The 25,000-nt window shown below is 44.4% G+C and overlaps 2 protein-coding genes and 1 long non-coding RNA gene across 4 annotated transcripts in view; 2 read left to right on the forward strand and 1 right to left on the reverse strand.

Annotated features, from left to right (window-relative positions):
* The window catches only part of LOC133539138 (uncharacterized), a 4,559-nt gene extending 2,519 nt beyond the window's left edge, over positions 1-2,040 (forward strand). Inside the window, exon 2 of the long non-coding RNA XR_009803196.1 lies at positions 778-2,040. This is a non-coding gene — a long non-coding RNA (uncharacterized LOC133539138). The remainder of the gene's footprint in view (positions 1-777) is intronic.
* The window catches only part of LOC133539140 (uncharacterized), a 377,041-nt gene that overhangs the window by 209,723 nt on the left and 142,318 nt on the right, over positions 1-25,000 (forward strand). The window lies entirely within an intron of this gene.
* gatb (glutamyl-tRNA(Gln) amidotransferase, subunit B) overlaps positions 10,563-25,000 on the reverse strand; it is a 57,430-nt gene continuing 42,992 nt past the window's right edge. For both annotated transcript variants that reach the window (XM_061881237.1, XM_061881235.1), the window contains 5 exons: positions 21,042-21,228; positions 20,839-20,972; positions 19,098-19,176; positions 18,892-19,029; positions 10,563-13,140 (listed from right to left, as the gene is read on the reverse strand). In XM_061881237.1, coding sequence (XP_061737221.1) covers positions 12,991-13,140; positions 18,892-19,029; positions 19,098-19,176; positions 20,839-20,972; positions 21,042-21,228 — 688 coding nt within the window. In that variant the 3' untranslated portion in view covers positions 10,563-12,990. The remainder of the gene's footprint in view (positions 13,141-18,891; positions 19,030-19,097; positions 19,177-20,838; positions 20,973-21,041; positions 21,229-25,000) is intronic.

Here is a 25,000-nt window from a genome sequence, read left to right on the forward strand (position 1 = left end):
GACGGAAACACCTCCTAGGTAACACATGAGCCAATCACCACACCCTACGCCTGCTTGTACCCACCCACTCTGTGCTCTATATAAACCATTGTATGTGAATGCTTCCATTAAAATCTCCTGATGATTGAGGGAACCCCTCATGAAACAGTTCTGTAGAGATGAAGTAGTCTTGTGATTTTTTCCCACACCTACATATTGCGCTCTACCACGGTATCGAGCACTATTCTCTGGATAATCCAATCAAGACATATATATATATATATATATATATATATATATATATATATATATATATATATATATATATATATATATATATAATGAAGTAACAGACACCTTCATAACAATATGTACAATATATACACTGCAAGTGTATAAATATATATATATACATATATATATATGTATATATATATATACATATATATATGTATATATATAAAATCTAGTAACAGACATCTTCATAACAATATGTAATATGTACAATGTTTACCATATTTGGTCGTTTTAGTCAATATCAGGACTTCCTTCCCTGGCGCATTTATTTCCGTTTCCATAGCGGCGCGCTTCCGACGTCCGCCAGTAAACGTGTGTTCCTACTTCTGGATACAAATGGAAGTGTGTTCCAATCATGGCAGACTTAGTAATAAACATCAAAGACAACTATTTTTGGACAAATGAGGATTTACTTTTTGAAGCTGAATATACTGAGGGTGAACTGCTGCTTATAGAAGCGAGCACAAAAAAGGGTGAAACACTGGAAGCGCAGAGAGTGAGGTCGGCGCGACATGGTCACACTGCAAATCTACAACTTTGAGCCAAGCTTTGTTGAAATAATGGAGTGCTTACCCAAATCAACCGGAAACGTCCCCGGCTGGGTGGACCAAACGGACAACTGTCCATCGAGTGAGTCACTATATTATTGATCATGGTACACGCAGCACATCACCGTACACCACACTGTCGAGCTAGCTGTGTAAAAAACAAAACATGAAATGTAGGCTAATACTTTTTAGATCGTCTAATATGATTGTTCATGTTTTTACGTCAGTACAGGTTGTTGTCTTATCGTATCCCAATGATTTATTACAAATTCAAACGCGATTCGGTTGCTGGAGTAGTAGCTAGCTTATCTCGTTCCGTAACTAACTTTAACAGCTAATAACATACTACGCTAGAAAAAGAATTCTTCAATATTCGCTCTTACAATAATGTTGCTACAGCTTGGTTATTATACGAAATATAACAAAGTGTTGTTGACGATTTATTTAGAGGTGGAATTGATTGCTCCCAATAGCTGCAATGCTGGCCGCCAAGAACGAGACGATTTTTTAGATGTTAGAATTTAAAATGCAAAAAAAAACATTTTGTCTTCTTGTCTCTTAAAAAAAATTGTGAAAAATAGGTGAAAATTCCGAATTAAGTTGCCTTTGAAGTTCACAAAACGGTGTCAGTTTGTGTTCAATGTTTATTTTTTCCAGTCGGTTCTTTAGATTTAAAACCCTTTTTTTTGGGTGAAATGATGTTTCCTCCACATGTTTCCATGCAGCCTATTTAATTCGTGTAAGAATGTATTTATGGCAAGAGTTTACTAGACAAATTAAGGGTGATTGGGGCGTGGTTATGCTTTTCATGTTTTTAGAAAGAGGCTTCAAGCTGTTTTCAGGACTTCCTCTTTTTTTTGTATTCATTTATGGACGTTTCACATCATCTCACATTGTTTTCTGTAACACAATAGAGTGGTTAAAAGGTCTATTTTGAAAAAAAGAATATCTATTTTTACAGGTCCGAAATGCCATTAGTCTATATTTACAGTTTAAATTCACGAGTGCCTCTTTTGAAAGAGCTGCATTGGTCTGATTTGATTCAGTCATGGATAAACTTTTGAAATATTTGGATGTTAATTTTGTATTTTTTTTAAAAGCTTAAATTCAGCGTTTACCAAAGGAAAACATCTGCTGACGAATGTTAAAACATGCTAAAAACATTTAAAGAAAAACAATCATAGCTCATATTTTTTGTGATAAATTATTCAATATATTTTCCTTTTTGTGCTTTTTTGGCGTACACACACACACACACACACACACACACACACACACACCCTTTTGAAAATACAACATAATTTTAGATATTATATATAACAAAACAATAAAACAGTGGTTCTCACACTTTTTCACTAAGTACAAACCCTATTTTCCATAAGAGTTGGGAAATTGTGTTAGATGTAAATATAAACAGAATACAATGATTTGCAAATCCTTTTCAAGCCATATTCAGTTGAATATGCTACAAAGACAAGACATTTGATGTTCAGACTCCTAAACTTTTTTTTTTTTGTGCAAATAATAATTTCATGGATGCAAAACGTGCCAAAGTAGTTGGGAAAGGGCATGTTCACCACTGTGTTACATCACCTTTTCTTTTAACAACACTCAATAAACGTTTGGGAACTGAGGAAACTAATTGTTGAAGCTTTGAAAGTGGAATTCTTTCCCATTCTTGTTTTATGTAGAGCTTCAGTCCTTCAACAGTCCGGGGTCTCCGCTGTCCTATTTTACGCTTCATAATGCGCCACACATTTTCCGTGGGAGACAGGTCTGGACTGCAGGCGGGCCAGGAAAGTACCCGCACTCTTTTACTATGAAACCACGCTGTTGTAACATGTGGCTTGGCATTGTCTTGCTGAAATAAGCAGGGGCGTCCATGATAATGTTGCTTGGATGACAACATATGTTGTTCCAAAACCTGTATGGACCATTCAGCATTAATGGTGCCTTCACACATGTGTAAGTTACCCATGCCTTGGGCACTAATACACCCCCATACCATCACACATGTGTAAGTTACCCATGCCTTGGGCACTAATACACCCCCATACCATCACACATGTGTAAGTTACCCATGCCTTGGGCACTAATGCACCCCCATACCATCACAGATGCTGGCTTTTCAACTTTGCGCCTATAACAATCAGGATGGTTATTTTCCTTTTTGTTCCGGAGGACACCACGTCCTCTGTTTCCAAATATAATTTGAAATGTGCACTCGTCAGACCACAGAACACTTTTCCACTTTGCATCAGTCCATCTTAGATGAGCTCGGGCCCAGAGAAGCCGGCAGCGTTCCTCGGGGTTGATAAATGGCTTTGGCTTTGCATAGTAGAGTTTTAACTTGCACTTACGGATGTAGCGACCAACTGTAGTTACTGAGAGTGGTTTAATGAAATGTTCCTGAGCCGATGTGGTGATATCCTTTACACACCGATGTCGGTTTTTGATGCAGTACCGCCTGAGGGATCAAAAGTCCGTAATATCTTCGCTTACGTGCAGTGATTTCTCCAGATTCTCTGAACCTTTTGATGATTTTAGGGACCGTAGATGTTAAAAAATCCCTAAATTCCTTGCAATAGCTCGTTGAGAAATGTTGCTCTAAAACTGTTCGACAATTTGCTTACAAATTGGTGACCCTCGCCCCATCCTTGTTTGTGAATTACTTAGCATTTCATGGAAGCTGTTTTTATACCCAATCATGGCACCCACCTGTTCCCAATTAGCCTGCACACCTGTGGAATGTTCCAAATAAGTATTTGATGAGCATTCCTCAACTTTATCAGTATTTATTGCCACCTTTCCCAACTTCTTTGTCACGTGTTGCTGGCATCAAATTCTAAAGTTGATGATTATTTGCAAAAAAAAAAAAAACATTTATCAGTTTGAACATTAAATATGTTGTCTTTGTAGCATATTCAACTGAATATGGCTTGAAAAGGATTTGCAAATCATTGTATTCTGTTTATATTTACATCTAACACAATTTCCCAACTCATATGGAAACGGGGTTTGTACCACCTAAAAAAAAACAACTATGCTCTCCAAGTACCACCATAATGACCAAAATTACAATACTGTAGCATAATGGGTCTAAGTATTCATTAAAAACAAGGCAGATGTTTAATTTAAATAAATAAATAAATGGGTTGTACTTTTCTAGCGCTTTTCTACCTTCAAGGTACTCAAAGCGCTTCGACACTACTTCCACATTCACACACTGATGGAGGGAGCTGCCAAGCAAGGCGCTAACCAGCACCCATCAGGAGCAAGGGTGAAGTGTCTTGCTCAAGGACACAACGGATGTGACGAGGTTAGTACTAGGTGGGGATTGAACCAGGGACCCTCGGGTTGCGCACGGCCACTCTTCCACTGACCCACGCCGTCCCCCAAGTATAATACATTTGTGGCCACTGTAACATTGCAAAGTTTGAATAGTAACACTGTGTTTAAATATAGAAAAAAACAAAACATTACTGAGCTCGTTAAGCATTTATTTTGCCGTGAATATCTGCAATAGAATGTACTACTAACATCTATAGTAGTTGTATGAAATACAGACATCTGTCAAAGACACCATCAGCAGCTTCCCCATTTTCTCCTGGATAAATGTAATTTATATGTTTTGTTTGAATGTCTTTTGCTGGCATTATCGACTCATTTTGCTTCAGTATGGTGCAGACTAGCAGTGCCAGTCAGCTACAGGTTGGTCATGTTTTTAATGGTTCATTTCTTTAATTCAATGAATATCATCTGCTTCTTCTCCTTCTCTCACTTCCAACCTTACCCTGGTTTAAAAAACAGAGATATGTCAATCACCCGGACATCACTGTGATGATGGCTATGCATTAACAATTAGCTGGGAGACAGCCGTGTATTTGGACTGTTTACATTGTGATGGTGTGGATTAGAAATAAGTCATCACAATAAAAATAATGTATCGCCTAAATACTGACAGACCTCTAAAATAAATATATATTATTACAGTGGTAGAGACATCGATTTGGAATCACATTCATATTTGGTGGAAGTCAAAAAGCAAACATATATATATATATATATTTTTTTTTTTTTTGGAAACAGGGCAAGTTTATCCACTAGAGGGAGCTGCCTGCTTGTTTATCTGCTTTAAGGTTTCTGCTAGAGCACTCAGCATTGGCTACACTTTAGCAATCAAATATATAACTTTTTAAGAATATCAGACAACAATTGTGTGGTTTTCCAAACATAAGAATTTACATATTTACTTTTACAAATAATTTACAGAATTATCAACCTTCTTAAAGTCAGTGACTTTACTATTAAATCGGGTGACATTGTTATCACCAGGAAAGATGAGGTCACCTACCTAGCTTCCATTCTAGAGGCTAATCTTTCCTGTGATAAAATGGCAACCAAGGTGATCAAAAAGGTCAACCAAAGAACGAGATTTCTCGACGGAATCTCCTCTCTGGTCAACAAAAGCACCTTGAAGATTCTAGCTGGAACTCCTATTCAACCCTTTTTCCATTACGCAGCACCTCCAAAACCCTCAAATCTAGACTCCAAACATCCCAGAACAGGCTAGTCAGGTTACTTTTAGACCTCCACCCCAGATCACACCTCAATCCAACCCACTTCTCCAAAGTGGGCTGGCTCAGGGTGGAGGACAGAGTCAAACAACTTGCACTGAGCCTAGTCTATAAAATCCGCTACACCTCCCTGATACCGAAGTACATGTCAAACTACTTCCTTAACGCAAATGACCACCATAACCACAACACCAGGGGGAGCTCCACAAACCACGTCAAACCCAGATTCTGATCCAACAAAAGGTCTTAACTCATTCTCTTTCTATGCCACATCAATGTGGAATGCACTCCCAACAGGTGGAAAAGAAAGTTCATATCTATCCTTTTGTTGTCCTGAAGTAAATTGTTAATATTTACATAATTACTTGATAATATTTTTGTATTAGTGACTGCAATGCTTTAATTTGGAGCTAAAGTTGTTTATATTTATTGTACGCTGTAATCGCTAAACAGCAGTTAGATGATGTCACTTCCGCTATATTACTTCCTGTTGGTTGACTTCCGGTATTCGTTCGAAAGCAAGTCATACGTGTTGTGATCTTCTGTAGTACTTTCTGTTGCCATCCTACACAAAGCGACAAAGAAGCAATGCCGTAAGTTGTCTTTTTAATAACAACATGTCAGACACGTTAAAAAGGTGTAAGAGTGCTCATATGTTAAATATAATTGTCGAACTAGATACAATGTGTTCAAGTCATTCAGGCAGACGGGAGTCTCCCTCTGCTGGACATTACCGTTACATCTTATATGTCATTGTAGACAAATATGTACAGAAGCAATAAGTGTGTTTGTGTCTAAGTTATTTTCAGTTTTTCACCATCTTGTCGAAAGTAAATGGTCAAGCTTAAAACGACGTTGTCTTCATTGGCTCCGGTTGTGCTTGGTGTTGAGTTGGCGTTTTTACACGTCTCACGAGAATACTAAAATCCTAAATACTAAAAGCGCCCTAAAAGAACACCTCCAGGCAGCTACAACCCTAACCTAACACCTCCCCGGATTGTCCATCCATCCATCTTCTTCCGCTTATCCGAGGTCGGGTCGCGGGGGCAGTAGCCTAAGCAGGGAAGTCCAGACTTCTCTCTCCCCAGCTACTTGGTCCAGGCGTTCCCGATGCATTCACAGGCCAGTCGGGAGACATAGTCTTCCCAACGTGTCTGGTTCTTCCCCGTGGCCTATTACCGGTCTGAAGTGCCCTAAATACCTTCCTAGGGAAGCGTTTGGGTGGCATCCTGAGCAGATGCGTGAGCCACCTCATCTGGCTTCTGAACTCCTCCCGGATCCCAGAGCTTCTCACCCTATGTCTAAGGGAGAGTCCTGCTCATTTTGGCCGCTTGTACCCGTGATCTTGTCCTTTCGGTCATGACCCAAAGCTCATGACCATAGGTGAGGATGGGAACGTAGATCGACCGGTAAACTGAGAGCTTTGCCTTCCGGCTCAGCTCCTTCTTCACCACAACGGATCGATACAGCGTCCGCATTACTGAAGACACCTCACCGATCCGCCTGTCCATCTCACCATCCACTCTTCCCTCACTCGTGAACAAGACTCCGAGGTACTTGAACTCCTCCACTTCCTCCCCAACCTGGAGATGGATTGTAAATAATCAAATGTATACACTTGTTCTTATGCTTTCTGAGCTCACCATGTTCATTGCTCACAGTACATATCCTACCAAGTCAGACTACACGGTTACAACGCCCATTTGTCAGATGATAAACTTGTATGATGACTGAAATACGCTAATAGCAACCTAACCTAGCACCCTGGTCCCCCAAACCCATCCATATCCCACACCCCGGATTGTAAATAAGTTAATTGGGGAGAGGCGGAGCCAAGGGGCTAACGGCGGGGCAGGGCATGCTGGAACCCTGCCCAAGATGGCGGCAAGAAGGCGGAGAATGCGGCGAAGCGTGCCGGAAAAGACTATGTAGATGAAATCAGGTGCGTGGGTCACGCACCTGTACACAATCAACATATCTCCTAACACTGTATAAAAGGGGAGGAGGAGGAGAGATGGGAGCTGAAGGAGTTGGAGAGCCGGCAAGAGCGATGAAAGAGCGATCAAAGTGCAAGAGAGAGCGAGCCATACAAGAGGACGGCGATGACGTCGGCTGAAAGGCGGACCGGAAACGGAGGAGCGAGCAGTGGGAGCGACGGCGGCGAAAAGACATCTGCCTTTATTGAAAAATAAGAGTCAAACCTGCTCAAAAGCATGTCCTTCCTGGGTGGTCCACTGAACCTGAGCGACGACAGCAAGAGACTGTCACAGTAAATAATTAAAGGTATATACTCTGATGATGAACTTGTGTGATCAATGTATTATGATCTATTGCTAACGATGGATTCTGATGCGTCATCTATGTTGCTGCTCCTCGATCTTAGCGCTGCTTTCGATACCGTCGATCATATTTTATTAGAGTGTATCAAAACACGAATTGGTATGTCAGACATAGCCCTGTCTTGGTTTAACTCTTATCTTACTGATAGGATGCAGTGTGTCTCCCATAACAGTATGACCTCGGACTACGTTAAGGTAACGTGTGGAGTTCCCCAGGGTTCGGTCCTTGGCCCTGCACTCTTCAGCATCTACATGCTGCCGCTAGGTGACATCATACGCAAATACGGTATTAGCTTTCACTGTTATGCTGATGACACCCAACTCTACATGCCCCTAAAGCTGACCAACACGCCGGACTGTAGTCAGTTGGAAGCGTGTCTTAATGAAATTAAACAATGGATGTCCGCTAATTTTTTGCAACTTAACGCCAAAAAAATGGAAATGCTGATTATCGGACCTGCTAGACACCGACCTCTATTTAATAATACAACTTTAACATTTGACAACCAAATAATAAAACAAGGTGACTCGGTAAAAAATCTGGGTATTATCTTCCACCCAACTCTCTCCTTTGAGGCACACATTAAAACAGTTACTAAAACGGCCTTCTTTCATCTCCGTAATAATCGCTAAAATTCCCGCCATTTTGTCCACTAAAGACGCCGAGATCATTATCCATGCGTTTGTTACGTCTCGTCTCGATTAATGTAACGTATTATTTTGGGGTCTCCCCATGTCTAGCATTAAAAGATTACAGTTGGTACAAAATGCGGCAGCTAGACTTTTGACAAGAACAAGAAAGTTTGATCACATTACACCTGTACTGGCTCACCTGCACTGGCTTCCTGTGCACTTAAGATGTGACTTTAAGGTTTTACTACTTACGTATAAAATACTACACGGTCTAGCTCCAGCCTATCTTGCCGATTGTATTGTACCATATGTCCCGGCAAGAAATCTGCCTTCAAAGGACTCCGGCTTATTAGTGATTCCCAAAGCCCAAAAAAAGTCTGCGGGCTATAGAGCGTTTTCCGTTCGGGCTCCAGTACTCTGGAATGCCCTCCCGGTAACAGTTCGAGATGCTACCTCAGTAGAAGCATTTAAGTCTCACCTTAAAACTCATCTGTATACTCTAGCCTTTAAATGGACCTCCTTTTTAGACCAGTTGATCTGCCGCTTCTTTTCTTTTTTCCCCTATGTCCCCCCCTCCCTTGTGGAGGGGGGGGTCCTGTCCGACGACCATGGATGAAGTACTGGCTGTCCAGAGTCGGGACCCGGGATGGACCGCTCGCCAGTGTATCGGTTGGGGACATCTCTACGCTGCTGATCCGCCTCCGCTTGGGATGGTTTCCTGTGGACGGGACTCTCGCTGCTATCTTGGATCCGCTTTGAACTGAACTCTCGCGGCTGTGTTGGAGCCACTATGGATTGAACTTTCACAGTATCATGTTAGACCCGCTCGACATCCATTGCTTTCGGTCCCCTGGGGGGGGGGGGATGGGGGGGGTTGCCCACATCTGAGGTCCTCTCCAAGGTTTCTCATAGTCAGCATTGTCACTGGCATCCCACTGGATGTGAATTCTCCCTGCCCACTGGGTGTGAGTTTTCCTTGCCCTTTTGTGGGTTCTTCCGAGGATGTTGTAGTCGTAATGGTTTGTGCAGTCCTTTGAGACATTTGTGATTTGGGGCTATATAAATAAACATTGATTAATTGATTGATATTATGCTGATAGTATATATTTGTACCATGAATTGAATAACGTGGACCCTGACTTAAACAAGTTGGAAAACTTTTTGGGGTGTACCATTTAGTGGTCAATTGTACGGAATATGTACTGAACTGTGCAATCTACCAATAAAAGTTTCAAACAATCAATCAAAACAAAGTGAGTTCACTCATGACGCTGCAACTTACACAGCCAGAAACCCTTTAATACTTGGCATAAATAGGAAAAATTAAATGATCGTACGTGAACAAAATGTACATTATTTACAGTTACTAAGAATGGACATCGCTCGCGTTTGAACCGATACGATTCCGAGGTCCCGGGTACCAAGTGTCGGCACTTTCTCTTAAAAGATTAATTATGATAGCCGCTGTCCAGTTGTTCTGTCTTCATCATCATCACATTTCTGAATCTCATTTGCAGGTATGACACAAAGTTGCGTATCCAAGATGTTAGATGGCAGTAGTGTTTAGTTTATGGTGTGTTGGCTCGTCTTTTCAGTCTTTGGTAAATGTAGTCTTTAGATGCGCCCTAAAAAGTGTTATCAAAGTAACTATTGTACCTATCACCCAACAGCTGGATGGAGCGCAATAAAAACAAGCCTTTTGGGTTTTTGTGCCATCCATTTGCCTTTTTAAAGCATTACATGAATTAAAGTCTTTAAAGGACTACTGAAATGCGATTTTCTTATTTAAACGGGGATAGCAGTTCCATTCTATGTGTCATACTTGACGTCACGGGTTGTTGGGCTCCTCACATCTGAACATTGTTTACAATCATGGCCATCAGCAGCGAGAGCGATTCGGACCGAGAAAGCGATGATTTCCCCATTATTTTGAGCGAAGATGATAGATTCGTGGATGAGGAAAGCAAGAGTGAAGGAATCGGGGGGAAAAAAAAAAAAAAGGACTTGAGTGCAGTGGGAGCAATTCAGATAGGGAAGATGCTGTGAGAGGCGCCGTGGGGGTGGCAGGACCACTCGGCCAGGCCCAACCGCAACAAGGGATAGAGCCATACCGCTTTGAACCCGACGCTGACGGTCAGGAGGATGCATATTGATGCTGGAGTAGCACATGACATAGATCGCCTTCAGAATACAGAATAGTAAAATGTTTTTTATTAATACACATAATACACTGTACTTTGTGTGTGTGGTCCAATAAAACAGTGTTCGCTTGACATCTCTGTTCCATAGTAAAGCTTGAATGTCAACTTTCTGGAATGTAAACAATGAAACACCGGCTGTGTTTGTGTTGCTAAAGCCGGCCACAATACACCGCTTCTCACCTACAGCTTTCTTCTTTGATGTATCCATTATTCATTGAACAAATTGCAAAAGATTCAGCAACACAGATGTCCAGAATACTGTGGAATTTTGCGATGGAAACAGACGACTTAATAGCTGGGAACGATGCTGGAACAAAATGTCCTCTACAATCCGTGACGTCACGTGCACACGTCTTCATACCGAGACGTTTTCAGCAGGATATTACGGCGTGAAATTTAAAATTGCAGTTTAGTCAACTAAAGCTGCCGTATTGGCATGTGTTGCAATGTTAATATTTCATCATTGATATATAAACTATCCGACTGCGTGGTCGCTAGTAGTGGCTTTCAGTAGGACTTTAAGATCTCAAACTTCTCAATCAAAAGCAGTCTGAGTCTAACATGCATCTTAGTTGTAGTTTTTAATACCCAATCTGTAGGTTGGAATCGCCATGTAAAATCTCTAATGCTGATCCCCCAGGAAGAAGTAAAATATCTCGCCACCCTGACTGTAAATAGTATAATTTGTCTATACAATTGTTATAATTATAGCTCTGAATAACAATTTAAGTTTATTAATATTACAAGGAAACAACACCCTCCCACCTAGCTTACAGTGAAGCAAAGTTCTACATACGCTTCATTATATTTTGGTCCGGGAAAAAAGGATGTTCCCATCGCAACACGCCCCCCCCCCGCCACACTATTTGAGAAGGACGGATGTAACATGCCAATAGCAAAGCCCAAGTTTATTAGCACCAAGCTAGCACATTTTTGGAAAAATTAAGCCTTACTTTACTTGGGGATGAGGCTTTTTTTTTTGGGTCAATTTCTATGATGGCATTGGAGGTTGTAACATCCTTCCAGTTAGGGCTGGGCGATATGACCTTTTATTTAATATCTCGATATTTTTCGGCCATATCGCGATACACCATATATATGTCGATATTTCGCCTTAGCCTTGAATGAACACTTGATGCATATAATCACAGCAGTATGGTGATTCTATGTGTCTACATTCAAACATTCTTCTTCTTACTGCATTAATATATGCAACTTTTAAACTTTCATGCAGAGAGGGAAATCACAACTAAACGTGTATTTATGAAACAGTGGCACAAACATTCATTTCATTTCAAAACAAAAAGTGCAAGATTGTCAGAGACATTTTAAAACGAGCTGATAGTGCACTTTTGTGCATGATGTCACACAAGATATTTCAATAACTGTCAAATAAAAATGAGCTGCATAATAGGAAATCAAATAGTGTACATCCTTTATGTGGAAGGTTCCTGTGGACATTATCTACTTCTGTTGACTACGGTGTTGATCTGGAAATGGTTGCTTTGGCATTTTGTTGGTGCGGGGATGTTGACATGCAGTGTTTCAAGCACTCTTCATTCTCTAGTGGGTGACTTTTCAAATGATGCTACAAATGAGCAGCAATGCAACTTTTTGTGAAGTGAAGTGAATTATACTTATATAGCGCTTTTCTCTAGTGACTCAAAGCGCTTTACATATTGAAACCCAATATCTAAGTTACATTTAAACAAGTGTGGGTGGCACTGGGAGCAGGTGGGTAAAGTGTCTTGCCCAAGGACACAACGGCATTGACTAGGAAGGCGGAAGCGGGAATCGAACCTGCAACCTTCAAGTTGCTGGCACGGCCACTCTACCAACCGAGCTATACAAAGCTTTTGCCCCACACTTGACAAATTACGGTTGTCTGTTCGACATCTTCCCGCTTGAAGCCAAACCAACACCAGGAGATGGACCCTGTGCTGTTTTTCTTGGGAATTAATTTGTCCTTCATTTGTTACCAGATTCGCATCTTCTCTTTCTCGTATTACCACTCGCACCACAGCTAACGTTACCCATGCCACACCTCTCTGCTCCGTGAGGGCGTATACGTATGTGACGTATGTAAGAAGGTGCGCTTTTTATGTCTTTGTGAGAAGGAGGGACAAGAAAGAGTGAGAAGAGCCTGTAGTGTAATGCCCGCAGCTAAAAGCAACTGCGTGAGAACGTATTTTCCAATATCAGCATTTTGTCATTTTCTATATCGCACACAGACAAACCCACGATATATCCAGTATATTCCATATATCGCCCATCCCTACCTCCAGTAGAGGTCATTGGGCTAAGTCCGCTCTCAGTGCTGCTGGAGTGAGTGGGACGGTGGCAAAAAAAAGGTACCAAATTCGGTAGCCATCCCTACTTACTGTAGTTGATCTAGACAGATTCAAACGTGACGATGCTAGTCTGTCGAGGTGTCCTTGAAAGACAAAATTTTCTCCTGCAGAATCTCCCGCATTACAACCGGGTCCGCTCGGCCTTTGGTCTCCTTCTGAATCAGTCCCATGAGGTTGTTCAAAACTTTCTGGTTCCCCGATTTGATGGCACGGACCTTAAAGGAGAAGCAAAAACTCAAATAAGCTCACATTTGTCCCATGAGAATACACATGACCATAAATAATCTGTTCCAGAGTCTAACTGTGACCATCATAACACAACCATTAAAGGAACAGTTCTGGAACTGTCGTGCAAGAGTAAGAACAGTGAATATTTACATCATAAAACAACCGGGAAATAACAAAAGTTGTGTCACGTTTCACTTTTTAACTTAAAGGCCTACTGAAATGAGATTTTTTTTATTTAAACGGGGTTAGCAGGTCCATTCTATGTGTCATACTTGATCATTTCGGGATATTGCCATATTTTTGCTGAAAGGATTTAGGAGAGAACATCGACCATACATTTCGCAACTTTTGGTGCTGATAAAAAAGCCTTGCCTGTACCGGAAGTAGCAGACCATGTGCGCGTGACGTCACGGGTTGTGGAGCTCCTCACATCTGAACATTGTTTACAATCATGGCCACCAGCAGCGAGAGCGATTCGGACAGAGAAAGCGCCGATTTCCCCATCAATTTGAGCGAGGATGAAAGATTTGTGGATGAGGAAAGTGAGAGTGAAGGACTAGAGAAAAAAACAAATAAAAAAAATAAAAAAGACTACACAGTGGGAGCGATTCATATGTTATTAGACACATTTACTAGGATAATTCTGGAAAATCCCTTATATAGTTTATATGGTCGTACCTGTACAACCTGAAGGTCGGCCCCGCACCTTTCTTCAGCACCAGTCGACGGGTGGTGGCGATGCCCATCTGCCCTTTGCAAGGGACCCTCTTCGAAACCCGATCTTTCGAAATGATCGCTGCATAATACACTGTACTTTGTGTGTGTGGTCCAATCCAACCGCGTTCGCTTGACCGCTCTGTTCCATAGTAAAGCTTGACTGTCATCTTTCAGGAATGTAAACAATGAAACACCGGCTGTGTTTGTGTTGCTAAAGGCGGCCGCAACACACCGCTTCCCACCAACAGCTTTCTTCTTTGACGTCTCCATTATTCATTGAACAAATTGCAAAAGATTCAGCAACACAGATGTCCAGAATACTGAGGAATTATGAGATGTAAATAGTTGACTTATAGCTGGGAACGGTGCTGGAACAAAATGTCTTCTACAATGCGTGACATCACGCGCACCTTTCTTCAGCACCAGTCGACGGGTGGTGGCGATGCCCATCTGACCTTCGCAAGGGACCCTCTTCGAAACACGATCTTTCGAAATGATCACTGCATGATACACTGTACTTTGTGTGTGTGGTCCAATCCAACCGTGTTCGCTTGACCGCTCTGTTCCATAGTAAAACTTCACCGTCATCTTTCGGGAATGTAAACAATGAAACACCGGCTGTGTTTGTGTTGCTAAAGCCGGCCGCAATACACCGCTTCCCACCTACAGCTTTCTTCTTTGACGTCACCATTATTCATTGAACAAATTGCAAAAGATTCAGCAACACAGATGTCCAGAATACTGAGGAATTATGAGATGTAAATAGTCGACTTATAGCTGGGAACGGTGCTGGAACAAAATGTCTTCTACAATGCGTGACATCACGCGCACCTTTCTTCAGCACCAGTCGACGGGTGGTGGCGATGCCCATCTGACCTTCGCAAGGGACCCTCTTCGAAACACGATCTTTCTTAATGATCACTGCATGATACACTGTACTTTGTGTGTGTGGTCCAATCCAACCGTGTTCGCTTGACCGCTCTGTTCCATAGTAAAACTTCACCGTCATCTTTCGGGAATGTAAACAATGAAACACCGGCTGTGTTTGTGTTGCTAAAGCCGGCCGCAATACACCGCTTCCCACCTACAGCTTTCTTCTTTGACGTCACCATTATTCATTGAACAAATTGCAAAAGATTCAGCAACACAGATGTCCAGAATACTGTGGAATTATGAGATGAAAACAGACGACTTATAGCTGGGAACGGTGCTGGAACAAAATGTCTCCTACAATGCGTGACGTCACGCGCACGCGTCATCATACCGCAACGTTTCAGCAGGATTCTTCCGCGCGAAACTTAAAATTGCAATTTAGTAAACTAAAGCGGCCGTATTGGCATGTGTTGCAATGTTAATATTTCCATCCATCCATCCATCATCTTCCGCTTATCCGAGGTCGGGTCGCGGGGGCAGCAGCCTAAGCAGGGAAGCCCAGACTTCCCTATCTCCAGCCACTTCGTCTAGCTCTTCCCGGGGGATCCCGAGGCGTTCCCAGGCCAGCCGGGAGACATAGTCTTTCCAACGGTTCCTGGGTCTTCCCCGTGGCCTCCTACCAGCTGGACGTGCCCTAAACACATCCCTAGGGAGGCGTTCGGGTGGCATCCTGACCAGATGCCCGAACCACCTCATCTGGCTCCTCTCGATGTGGAGGAGCAGCGGCTTTACGTTGAGCTCCTCCCGGATGGCAGAGCTTCTCACCCTATCTCTAAGGGAGAGCCCCGCCACCCGGCGGAGGAAACTCATTTCGGCCGCTTGTACCCGTGATCTTATCCTTTCGGTCATGACCCAAAGCTCATGACCATAGGTGAGGATGGGAACGTAGATCGACCGGTAAATTGAGAGCTTTGCCTTCCGGCTCAGCTCCTTCTTCACCACAACGGATCGATACAACGTCCGCATTACTGAAGACGCCGCACCGATCCGCCTGTCGATCTCACGATCCACTCTTCCCCCACTCGTGAACAAGACTCCTAGGTACTTGAACTCCTCCACTTGGGGCAGGGTCTCCTCCCCAACCCGGAGATGGCACTCCACCCTTTTCCGGGCGAGAACCATGGACTCGGACTTGGAGGTGCTGATTCTCATTCCAGTCGCTTCACACTCGGCTGCGAACCGATCCAGTGAGAGCTGAAGATCCCGGCCAGATGAAGCCATCAAGACTACATCATCTGCAAAAAGCAGAGACCTAATCCCGTGGCCACCAAACCGGAACCCCTCAACGCCTTGACTGCGCCTAGAAATTCTGTCCATAAAAGTTATGAACAGAATCGGTGACAAAGGACAGCCTTGGCGGAGTCCAACCTTCACTGGAAACGTGTCCGACTTACTGCCAGCAATGCGGACCAAGCTCTGACACTGATCATACAGGGAGCGGACTGCCACAATAAGACAGTCCGATACCCCATACTCTCTGAGCACTCCCCACAGGACTTCCCGAGGGACACGGTCGAATGCCTTCTCCAAGTCCACAAAGCACATGTAGACTGGTTGGGCAAACTCCCATGCACCCTCAAGAACCCTGCCGAGAGTATAGAGCTGGTCCACAGTTCCACGACCAGGACGAAAACCACACTGTTCCTCCTGAATCCGAGGTTCGACTATCCGGCGAAGCCTCCTCTCCAGTACACCTGAATAAACCTTACCGGGAAGGCTGAGGAGTGTGATCCCACGATAGTTGGAACACACCCTCCGGTCCCCCTTCTTAAAGAGAGGGACCACCACCCCGGTCTGCCAATCCAGAGGTACCGCCCCCGATGTCCACGCGATGCTGCAGAGTCTTGTCAACCAAGACAGCCCCACAGCATCCAGAGCCTTAAGGAACTCCGGGCGGATCTCGTCCACCCCCGGGGCCTTGCCGCCGAGGAGCTTTTTAACTACCTCAGCGACCTCAGCCCCAGAAATAGGAGAGTCCACTACAGATTCCCCAGGCACCGCTTCCTCAAAGAAAGACGTGTTGGTGGGATTGAGGAGGTCTTCGAAGTATTCCCTCCACCGATCCACAACATCCGCAGTCGAAGTCAGCAGAACACCATCCGCACCATACACGGTGTTGATAGTCCACTGCTTCCCCTTCCTGAGGCGCCGTATGGTGGTCCAGAATCGCTTCGAAGCCGTCCGGAAGTCGTTTTCCATGGCTTCCCCGAACTCTTCCCATGTCCGAGTTTTTGCCTCCGCGACCGCTAAAGCTGCACACCGCTTGGCCCGTCGGTACCCGTCCACTGCCTCCGGAGTCCTATGAGCCAAAAGAACCCGATAGGACTCCTTCTTCAGCTTGACGGCATCCCTCACTGCTGGTGTCCACCAACGGGTTCTGGGATTACCGCCACGACAGGCACCAACAACCTTGCGGCCACAGCTCCAATCAGCCGCCTCGACAATAGAGGTGCGGAACATGGTCCACTCGGACTCAATGTCCCGCACCTCCCTCGTGACATGTTCAAAGTTCTCCCGGAGGTGTGAATTGAAACTCTCTCTGACAGGAGACTCTGCCAGACGTTCCCAGCAGACCCTCACAATGCGCTTGGGCCTGCCAGGTCTGTCCGGCATCCTCCCCCACCATCGCAGCCAACTCACCACCAGGTGGTGATCGGTAGAAAGCTCCGCCCCTCTCTTCACCCGAGTGTCCAAAACATAAGGCCGCAAATCCGATGACACAACTACAAAGTCGATCATGGAGCTGCGGCCTAGGGTGTCCTGGTGCCAAGTGCACATATGGACACCCTTATGTTTGAACATGGTGTTTGTTATCGACAAACTGTGACGAGCACAAAAGTCCAATAACAAAACACCACTTGGGTTTAGATCCGGGCGACCATTCTTCCCAATCACGCCTCTCCAGGTTTCACTGTCGTTGCCAACATGAGCGTTGAAGTCTCCCAGTAGGACAAGGGAATCACCCGGAGGAGCACTTTCCAGTACTCCCTCGAGTGTACCCAAAAAGGGTGGGTATTCTGAACTGCTGTTTGGTGCGTAAGCACAAACAACAGTCAGGATCCGTCCCCCCACCCGAAGGCGAAGGGAAGCTACCCTCTCGTCCACTGGGTTGAACTCAAACGTACAGGCTTTGAGCCGGGGGGCAACCAGAATTGCCACCCCAGCCCGTCGCCTCTCACTGCCGGCAACGCCAGAGTGGAAGAGGGTCCAGTCCCTCTCGAGAGAACTGGTTCCAGAGCCCTTGCTGTGCGTCGAGGTGAGTCCGACTATATCCAGCCGGAACTTCTCTACCTCGCGCACTAGCTCAGGCTCCTTCCCCCCCAGTGAGGTGACGTTCCACGTCCCAAGAGCTAGCTTCTGTAGCCGAGGATCGGACCGCCAAGTGCCCTGCCTTCGGCTGCCGCCCAGCTCACAATGCACCCGACCTCTATGGCCCCTCCTATGAGTGGTGAGCCCATTGGAGGGATGACCCACGTTGCCTCTTCGGGCTGTGCCCGGCCGGGCCCCATGGGAACAGGCCCGACCACCAGGCGCTCGCCATCGTGCCCCAACTCCGGGCCTGGCTCCAGAGCGGGGCCCCGGTGACCCACGTCCGGGCGAGGGAAATCTGGGTTCATTTCGTTGTAATTCCATTGAAGTCTTTGAGCTGCTCTTTGTCTGATCACTCACCTAGGACCTGTTTGTCTTGGGAGACCCTACCAGGGGGCATGAAAACCCCCAGACAACATAGCTCCTAGGATCATTGGGACACGCAAACTCCTCTACCACGGTAAGGTAGCAGCTCAGAGAGGAGTGTTAATATTTCATCATTGATATATAAACTATCAGACTTCGTGGTGGGTAGTAGTGGCTTTCAGTAGGCCTTTAAATTAGCTGTCATACAAACAAGGTTTTAATAAGAATCAATAAAAACACTCTTACCTTGGACAACAATTCGGAGAATTACTGGCAAGTTAGCTACCTCGCTAATCCTTTGATGCTGGCTGAACTCAAGTCCAGCTTGGTCGGCCCAGGTCACAAATGTTCTCGCTCAGATGACAGTTTGGCGACACAAGGCACATTTTTCTTCAAAAAAGGTTGGTTCTTACCTTGTCGGGATGTGTGTCCAGAACCTTCTGGCAGATGTCGTGCAGCTGCGCGACGTCGCTAACGAGGCCCAGGTCCTGTTCCCGGATTATCTGTGCCGGCGTTTTTTGGCCCGACGACCTCCACATCTCCTGGAACACCTGAGGACGAGGATGGCGCAGGTGTGTGTGTGTGTGACTGTAATTGAACACAGGTGCAGGGGACTGACCTGCTTGGCCACAGAGGACGAGATGCTTCCCCTTTCCTGGAGCTCCAGCAGCTCGGCCAAGGCGGACGGGGAAATGGGGCTGAAATGCAATCAAATGAACTAATTGAACGAAAGAGCTTAATTCATTGCCGAACATAAAGCTGATACCCGATGTAAGAATGGGAAGAAATGCCCTGCTATACATTAGCTGCTTAAATCAAATAGAGCAATAGAACTGAATCGACACATAGCTTGGAGATCTAATATGTAAAGGCACAATTTTAGGACTTGAAATCTTTTGTTACAGACTAAAAACTACGTGAATAAAGTTATTTTTTGTTTTGACTTGATCTACAGTACAAGACAAAAGTTTGGAGACACCTTCTCATTCAATGTGTTTTCTTTATTTTCATGACTATTTACATTGTACATCAGGGGTAGGGAACCTATGGCTCTAGAGCCAGATGTGGCTCTTTTGATGACTACATCTGGCTCTCGGATAAATCTGAGCTGACATTGCTTAACACGATAAGTAATGAATAATTCCACTTGTAATCACAGTGTTAAAAATAACGTTCAAAATATAAAACATTCTCATGCTTTTTTATGTTCAAAAAGTTGCGTTAATGGTAAGAAGTAATTCATTTATTATTGGTTAGTGTGGGGCTTGCCCTCCTGGGGGTTCTTCAGACCACCAAGAGTCTGTTTTAGGGTTACAATATTGTTTTATTTTATTTTGCTCTCAGTTGCTTTCCAGCAATTGTCTTTTTCTCTTTCGTCCTCACTCGCACTCTGGCTCCAGCCCCAACCCTGTCTCTCCTCCTGGCTGCTGCTTATAACAGAGCGACAGGTGATTAGATAACAAGGCCCAGGTGGGCCTTCTAAGCACCTGTCGCTGATTTCGAGGCCGGTCCTGGCAACACCCCGCTTTGCTGCAGGCCCGCAGGCCACGCCCCCTCCACAGTTAACTTCAGAATAACAATGTTAATACAAAGAATAAGAGACCTATTATACTCTGGAAATGTTGGTCTTACTTAAAAATGCACGCATTTAGTTGTGTTCAGTGTGGAAAAGAAAATATTATATGGCTCTTATGGAAATACATTTTAAAATATTTGGCTTCTTGGCTCTCTCAGCCAAAAAGGTTCCCGACCCCTGTTGTAGATTGTCACATCAAAACTATGAATGAACACATGTGGAGTTATGTACTTAACAAAAAAAGGTGAATTAACTGAAAACATGTTTTATATTCTAGTTTCTTCAAAATAGCCACCCTTTGCGCTGATTACTGCTTTGCAAACTCTTGGCATTCTCTCCATGAGCTTCAAGCACACCTGTGAAGTGAAAACCATTTCAGATGACAAACTCTTGAAGCTCATGGAGAGAATGCAAAGAGTGTGCAAAGCAGTCATCAGAGCAAAAGGGTGGCTATTTTGAATCTATTTGAATTGTGACCCCAGGAATCAGATTAAACCGTTAAGAGTCCAAAGAGTCGCACTACCAAAGGTAATCAGTTGAGATCAAAGGTCAAATTGTGACATTTCAAACCATCATGCCACTTGCCACCATCTTAAAAATCACCTCTATTTCAAATGTTAGGTTGATTAATCATTGTTGTGTGAATAGAATCCAAACTGATGATATTTAACAATAAATAGTGGTTAACTTCTTAATAGCTTCTAAACCCAAACAATTTAAGTCATCCTGTATGTAGATCTTCATGCAGAATATTAGACACTATGTAGTACTTCTTCATGCTCACCTTTGGCTCACATTCAGTTCTCGTTGTTTAAGGAGGGCCAGCAGCTCGTTGGTCACCCAGCCAATCACCTGCCTGGGCTCCCTCCTGGTGGCCTTCAGCACGGACTCAAAGTACTCCACCAGGCCTTCCTCGTTCTGTGACCACAGCACGCCGTCAAACTAAACCGGACCGCCGGCTCCGAGCCAAAGTGGCGCTGAACTGACCAGTAGGGTGAAGCTGTGCTCGGGCAGGATGCCGTGAGTTTGGACCAGCCTGTCTCGCTTCATGCTGGGCAGCTCCGGAAGCCCCGCCCTTAAATTCTGTATGACCACCGCCTGTTCGGCGCCGGTGGGCACCGAGGCCTCATCCTCGTACACCATCAGAGGGGGCAGGTTGGGCTCTGGCATGAACCTGAAGAAGATGTGGGCGTGGAATGAATCCATGGTCACAATATTAGGTACACAAACACAGCTGGAACGTCCCGATCGAGACTAAATGGTCACAATATTAGGTACACAAACACAGCTGGAACGTCCCGGATGAGACTAAATGGTCACAATATTAGGTACACAAACACATCTGGAACGTCCCGGATGAGACTAAATGGTCACAATATTAGGTACACAAACACATCTGGAACGTCCCGGATGAGACTAAATGGTCACAATATTAGGTACACAAACATCTGGAATGGCCCGATCAAGACTAAATGGTCACAACATTAGGTACACAAACACAGCTGGAACGTCCCGATCGAGAATAAATGGCCACAACATTAGGTACACAAACACAGCTGGAACGTCCCGATCGAGACTAAATGGTCACGATATTAGGGACACAAACACAACTGTAACATCCCGATCGAGACTAAATGGTCACAACATTAGGTACACAAACACAACTGTAACATCCCGATCGAGACTAAATGGTCACAACATTAGGTACGCAAACACAGCTGTAACGTCCCGATCGAGACTAAATGGTCACAACATTAGGCACACAAACACAGCTGGAACGTCCCGATCGAGACTAAATGGTCACAATATTAGGGACACAAACACATCTGGAATGGCCCGATCAAGACTAAATGGTCACAACATTAGGTACACAAACACAGCTGGAACGTCCCGATCGAGAATAAATGGCCACAACATTAGGTACACAAACACAGCTGGAACGTCCCGATCGAGACTAAATGGTCACGATATTAGGTACACAAACACAACTGTAACGTCCCGATCGAGACTAAATGGTCACAATATTAGGGACACAAACACAACTGTAACATCCCGATCGAGACTAAATGGTCACAACATTAGGTACACAAACACAACTGTAACATCCCGATCGAGACTAAATGGTCACAACATTAGGTACGCAAACACAGCTGTAACGTCCCGATCGAGACTAAATGGTCACAACATTAGGCACACAAACACAGCTGGAACGTCCCGATCGAGACTAAATGGTCACAATATTAGGGACACAAACACATCTGGAATGGCCCGATCAAGACTAAATGGTCACAACATTAGGTACACAAACACAGCTGGAACGTCCCGATCGAGAATAAATGGCCACAACATTAGGTACACAAACACAGCTGGAACGTCCCGATCGAGACTAAATGGTCACGATATTAGGTACACAAACACAACTGTAACGTCCCGATCGAGACTAAATGGTCACAATATTAGGGACACAAACACAACTGTAACATCCCGATCGAGACTAAATGGTCACAACATTAGGTACACAAACACAACTGTAACATCCCGATCGAGACTAAATGGTCACAACATTAGGTACGCAAACACAGCTGTAACGTCCCGATCGAGACTAAATGGTCACAACATTAGGCACACAAACACAGCTGGAACGTCCCGATCGAGACTAAATGGTCACAATATTAGGGACACAAACACATCTGGAATGGCCCGATCAAGACTAAATGGTCACAACATTAGGTACACAAACACAGCTGGAACGTCCCGATCGAGAATAAATGGCCACAACATTAGGTACACAAACACAGCTGGAACGTCCCGATCGAGACTAAATGGTCACGATATTAGGTACACAAACACAACTGTAACGTCCCGATCGAGACTAAATGGTCACAATATTAGGGACACAAACACAACTGTAACATCCCGATCGAGACTAAATGGTCACAACATTAGGTACACAAACACAACTGTAACATCCCGATCGAGACTAAATGGTCACAACATTAGGTACGCAAACACAGCTGTAACGTCCCGATCGAGACTAAATGGTCACAACATTAGGCACACAAACACAGCTGGAACGTCCCGATCGAGACTAAATGGTCACAATATTAGGGACACAAACACATCTGGAATGGCCCGATCAAGACTAAATGGTCACAACATTAGGTACACAAACACAGCTGGAACGTCCCGATCGAGAATAAATGGCCACAACATTAGGTACACAAACACAGCTGGAACGTCCCGATCGAGACTAAATGGTCACGATATTAGGTACACAAACACAACTGTAACGTCCCGATCGAGACTAAATGGTCACAATATTAGGGACACAAACACAACTGTAACATCCCGATCGAGACTAAATGGTCACAACATTAGGTACACAAACACAACTGTAACATCCCGATCGAGACTAAATGGTCACAACATTAGGTACGCAAACACAGCTGTAACGTCCCGATCGAGACTAAATGGTCACAACATTAGGCACACAAACACAGCTGGAACGTCCCGATCGAGACTAAATGGTCACAATATTAGGGACACAAACACATCTGGAATGGCCCGATCAAGACTAAATGGTCACAACATTAGGTACACAAACACAGCTGGAACGTCCCGATCGAGAATAAATGGCCACAACATTAGGTACACAAACACAGCTGGAACGTCCCGATCGAGACTAAATGGTCACGATATTAGGTACACAAACACAACTGTAACGTCCCGATCGAGACTAAATGGTCACAATATTAGGGACACAAACACAACTGTAACATCCCGATCGAGACTAAATGGTCACAACATTAGGTACACAAACACAACTGTAACATCCCGATCGAGACTAAATGGTCACAACATTAGGTACGCAAACACAGCTGTAACGTCCCGATCGAGACTAAATGGTCACAACATTAGGCACACAAACACAGCTGGAACGTCCCGATCGAGACTAAATGGTCACAATATTAGGGACACAAACACAGCTGTAACGTCCCGATCGACACTAAATGGTCACAATATTAGGGACACAAACACAGCTGGAACGTCCCGGACGAGACTAAATGGTCACAATATTAGGTACACAAACAGCTGTAACGTCCCGATCGAGACTAAATGGTCACAACATTAGGCACACAAACACAGCTGTAACGTACCGATCGAGACTAAATGGTCACAATATTAGGTACACAAACATCTGGAACGGCCCGATCGAGACTAAATGGTCACAATATTAGGTACACAAACATCTGGAACGTCCCGATCGAGACTAAATGGTCACGATATTAGGTACACAAACACAGCTGTAACGTACCGATCGAGACTAAATGGTCACAATATTAGGTACACAAACATCTGGAACGGCCCGATCGAGACTAAATGGTCACAACATTAGGTACACAAACACAGCTGGAACGTCCCGGACGAGACTAAATGGTCACAATATTAGGTACACAAACATCTGGAACGGCCCGATCGAGACTAAATGGTCACAATATTAGGTACACAAACAGCTGTAACGTCCCGATCGAGACTAAATGGTCACAACATTAGGCACACAAACACAGCTGTAACGTACCGATCGAGACTAAATGGTCACAATATTAGGTACACAAACATCTGGAACGGCCCGATCGAGACTAAATGGTCACAATATTAGGTACACAAACATCTGGAACGTCCCGATCGAGACTAAATGGTCACGATATTAGGTACACAAACACAGCTGTAACGTACCGATCGAGACTAAATGGTCACAATATTAGGTACACAAACATCTGGAACGGCCCGATCGAGACTAAATGGTCACAACATTAGGTACACAAACACAACTGTAACATCCCGATCGAGACTAAATGGTCACAACATTAGGTACGCAAACACAGCTGTAACGTCCCGATCGAGACTAAATGGTCACAACATTAGGCACACAAACACAGCTGGAA

This window comes from Nerophis ophidion, linkage group LG20 (genome assembly GCF_033978795.1).
Source record: "Nerophis ophidion isolate RoL-2023_Sa linkage group LG20, RoL_Noph_v1.0, whole genome shotgun sequence".
Lineage (NCBI taxonomy): Eukaryota > Metazoa > Chordata > Actinopteri > Syngnathiformes > Syngnathidae > Nerophis > Nerophis ophidion.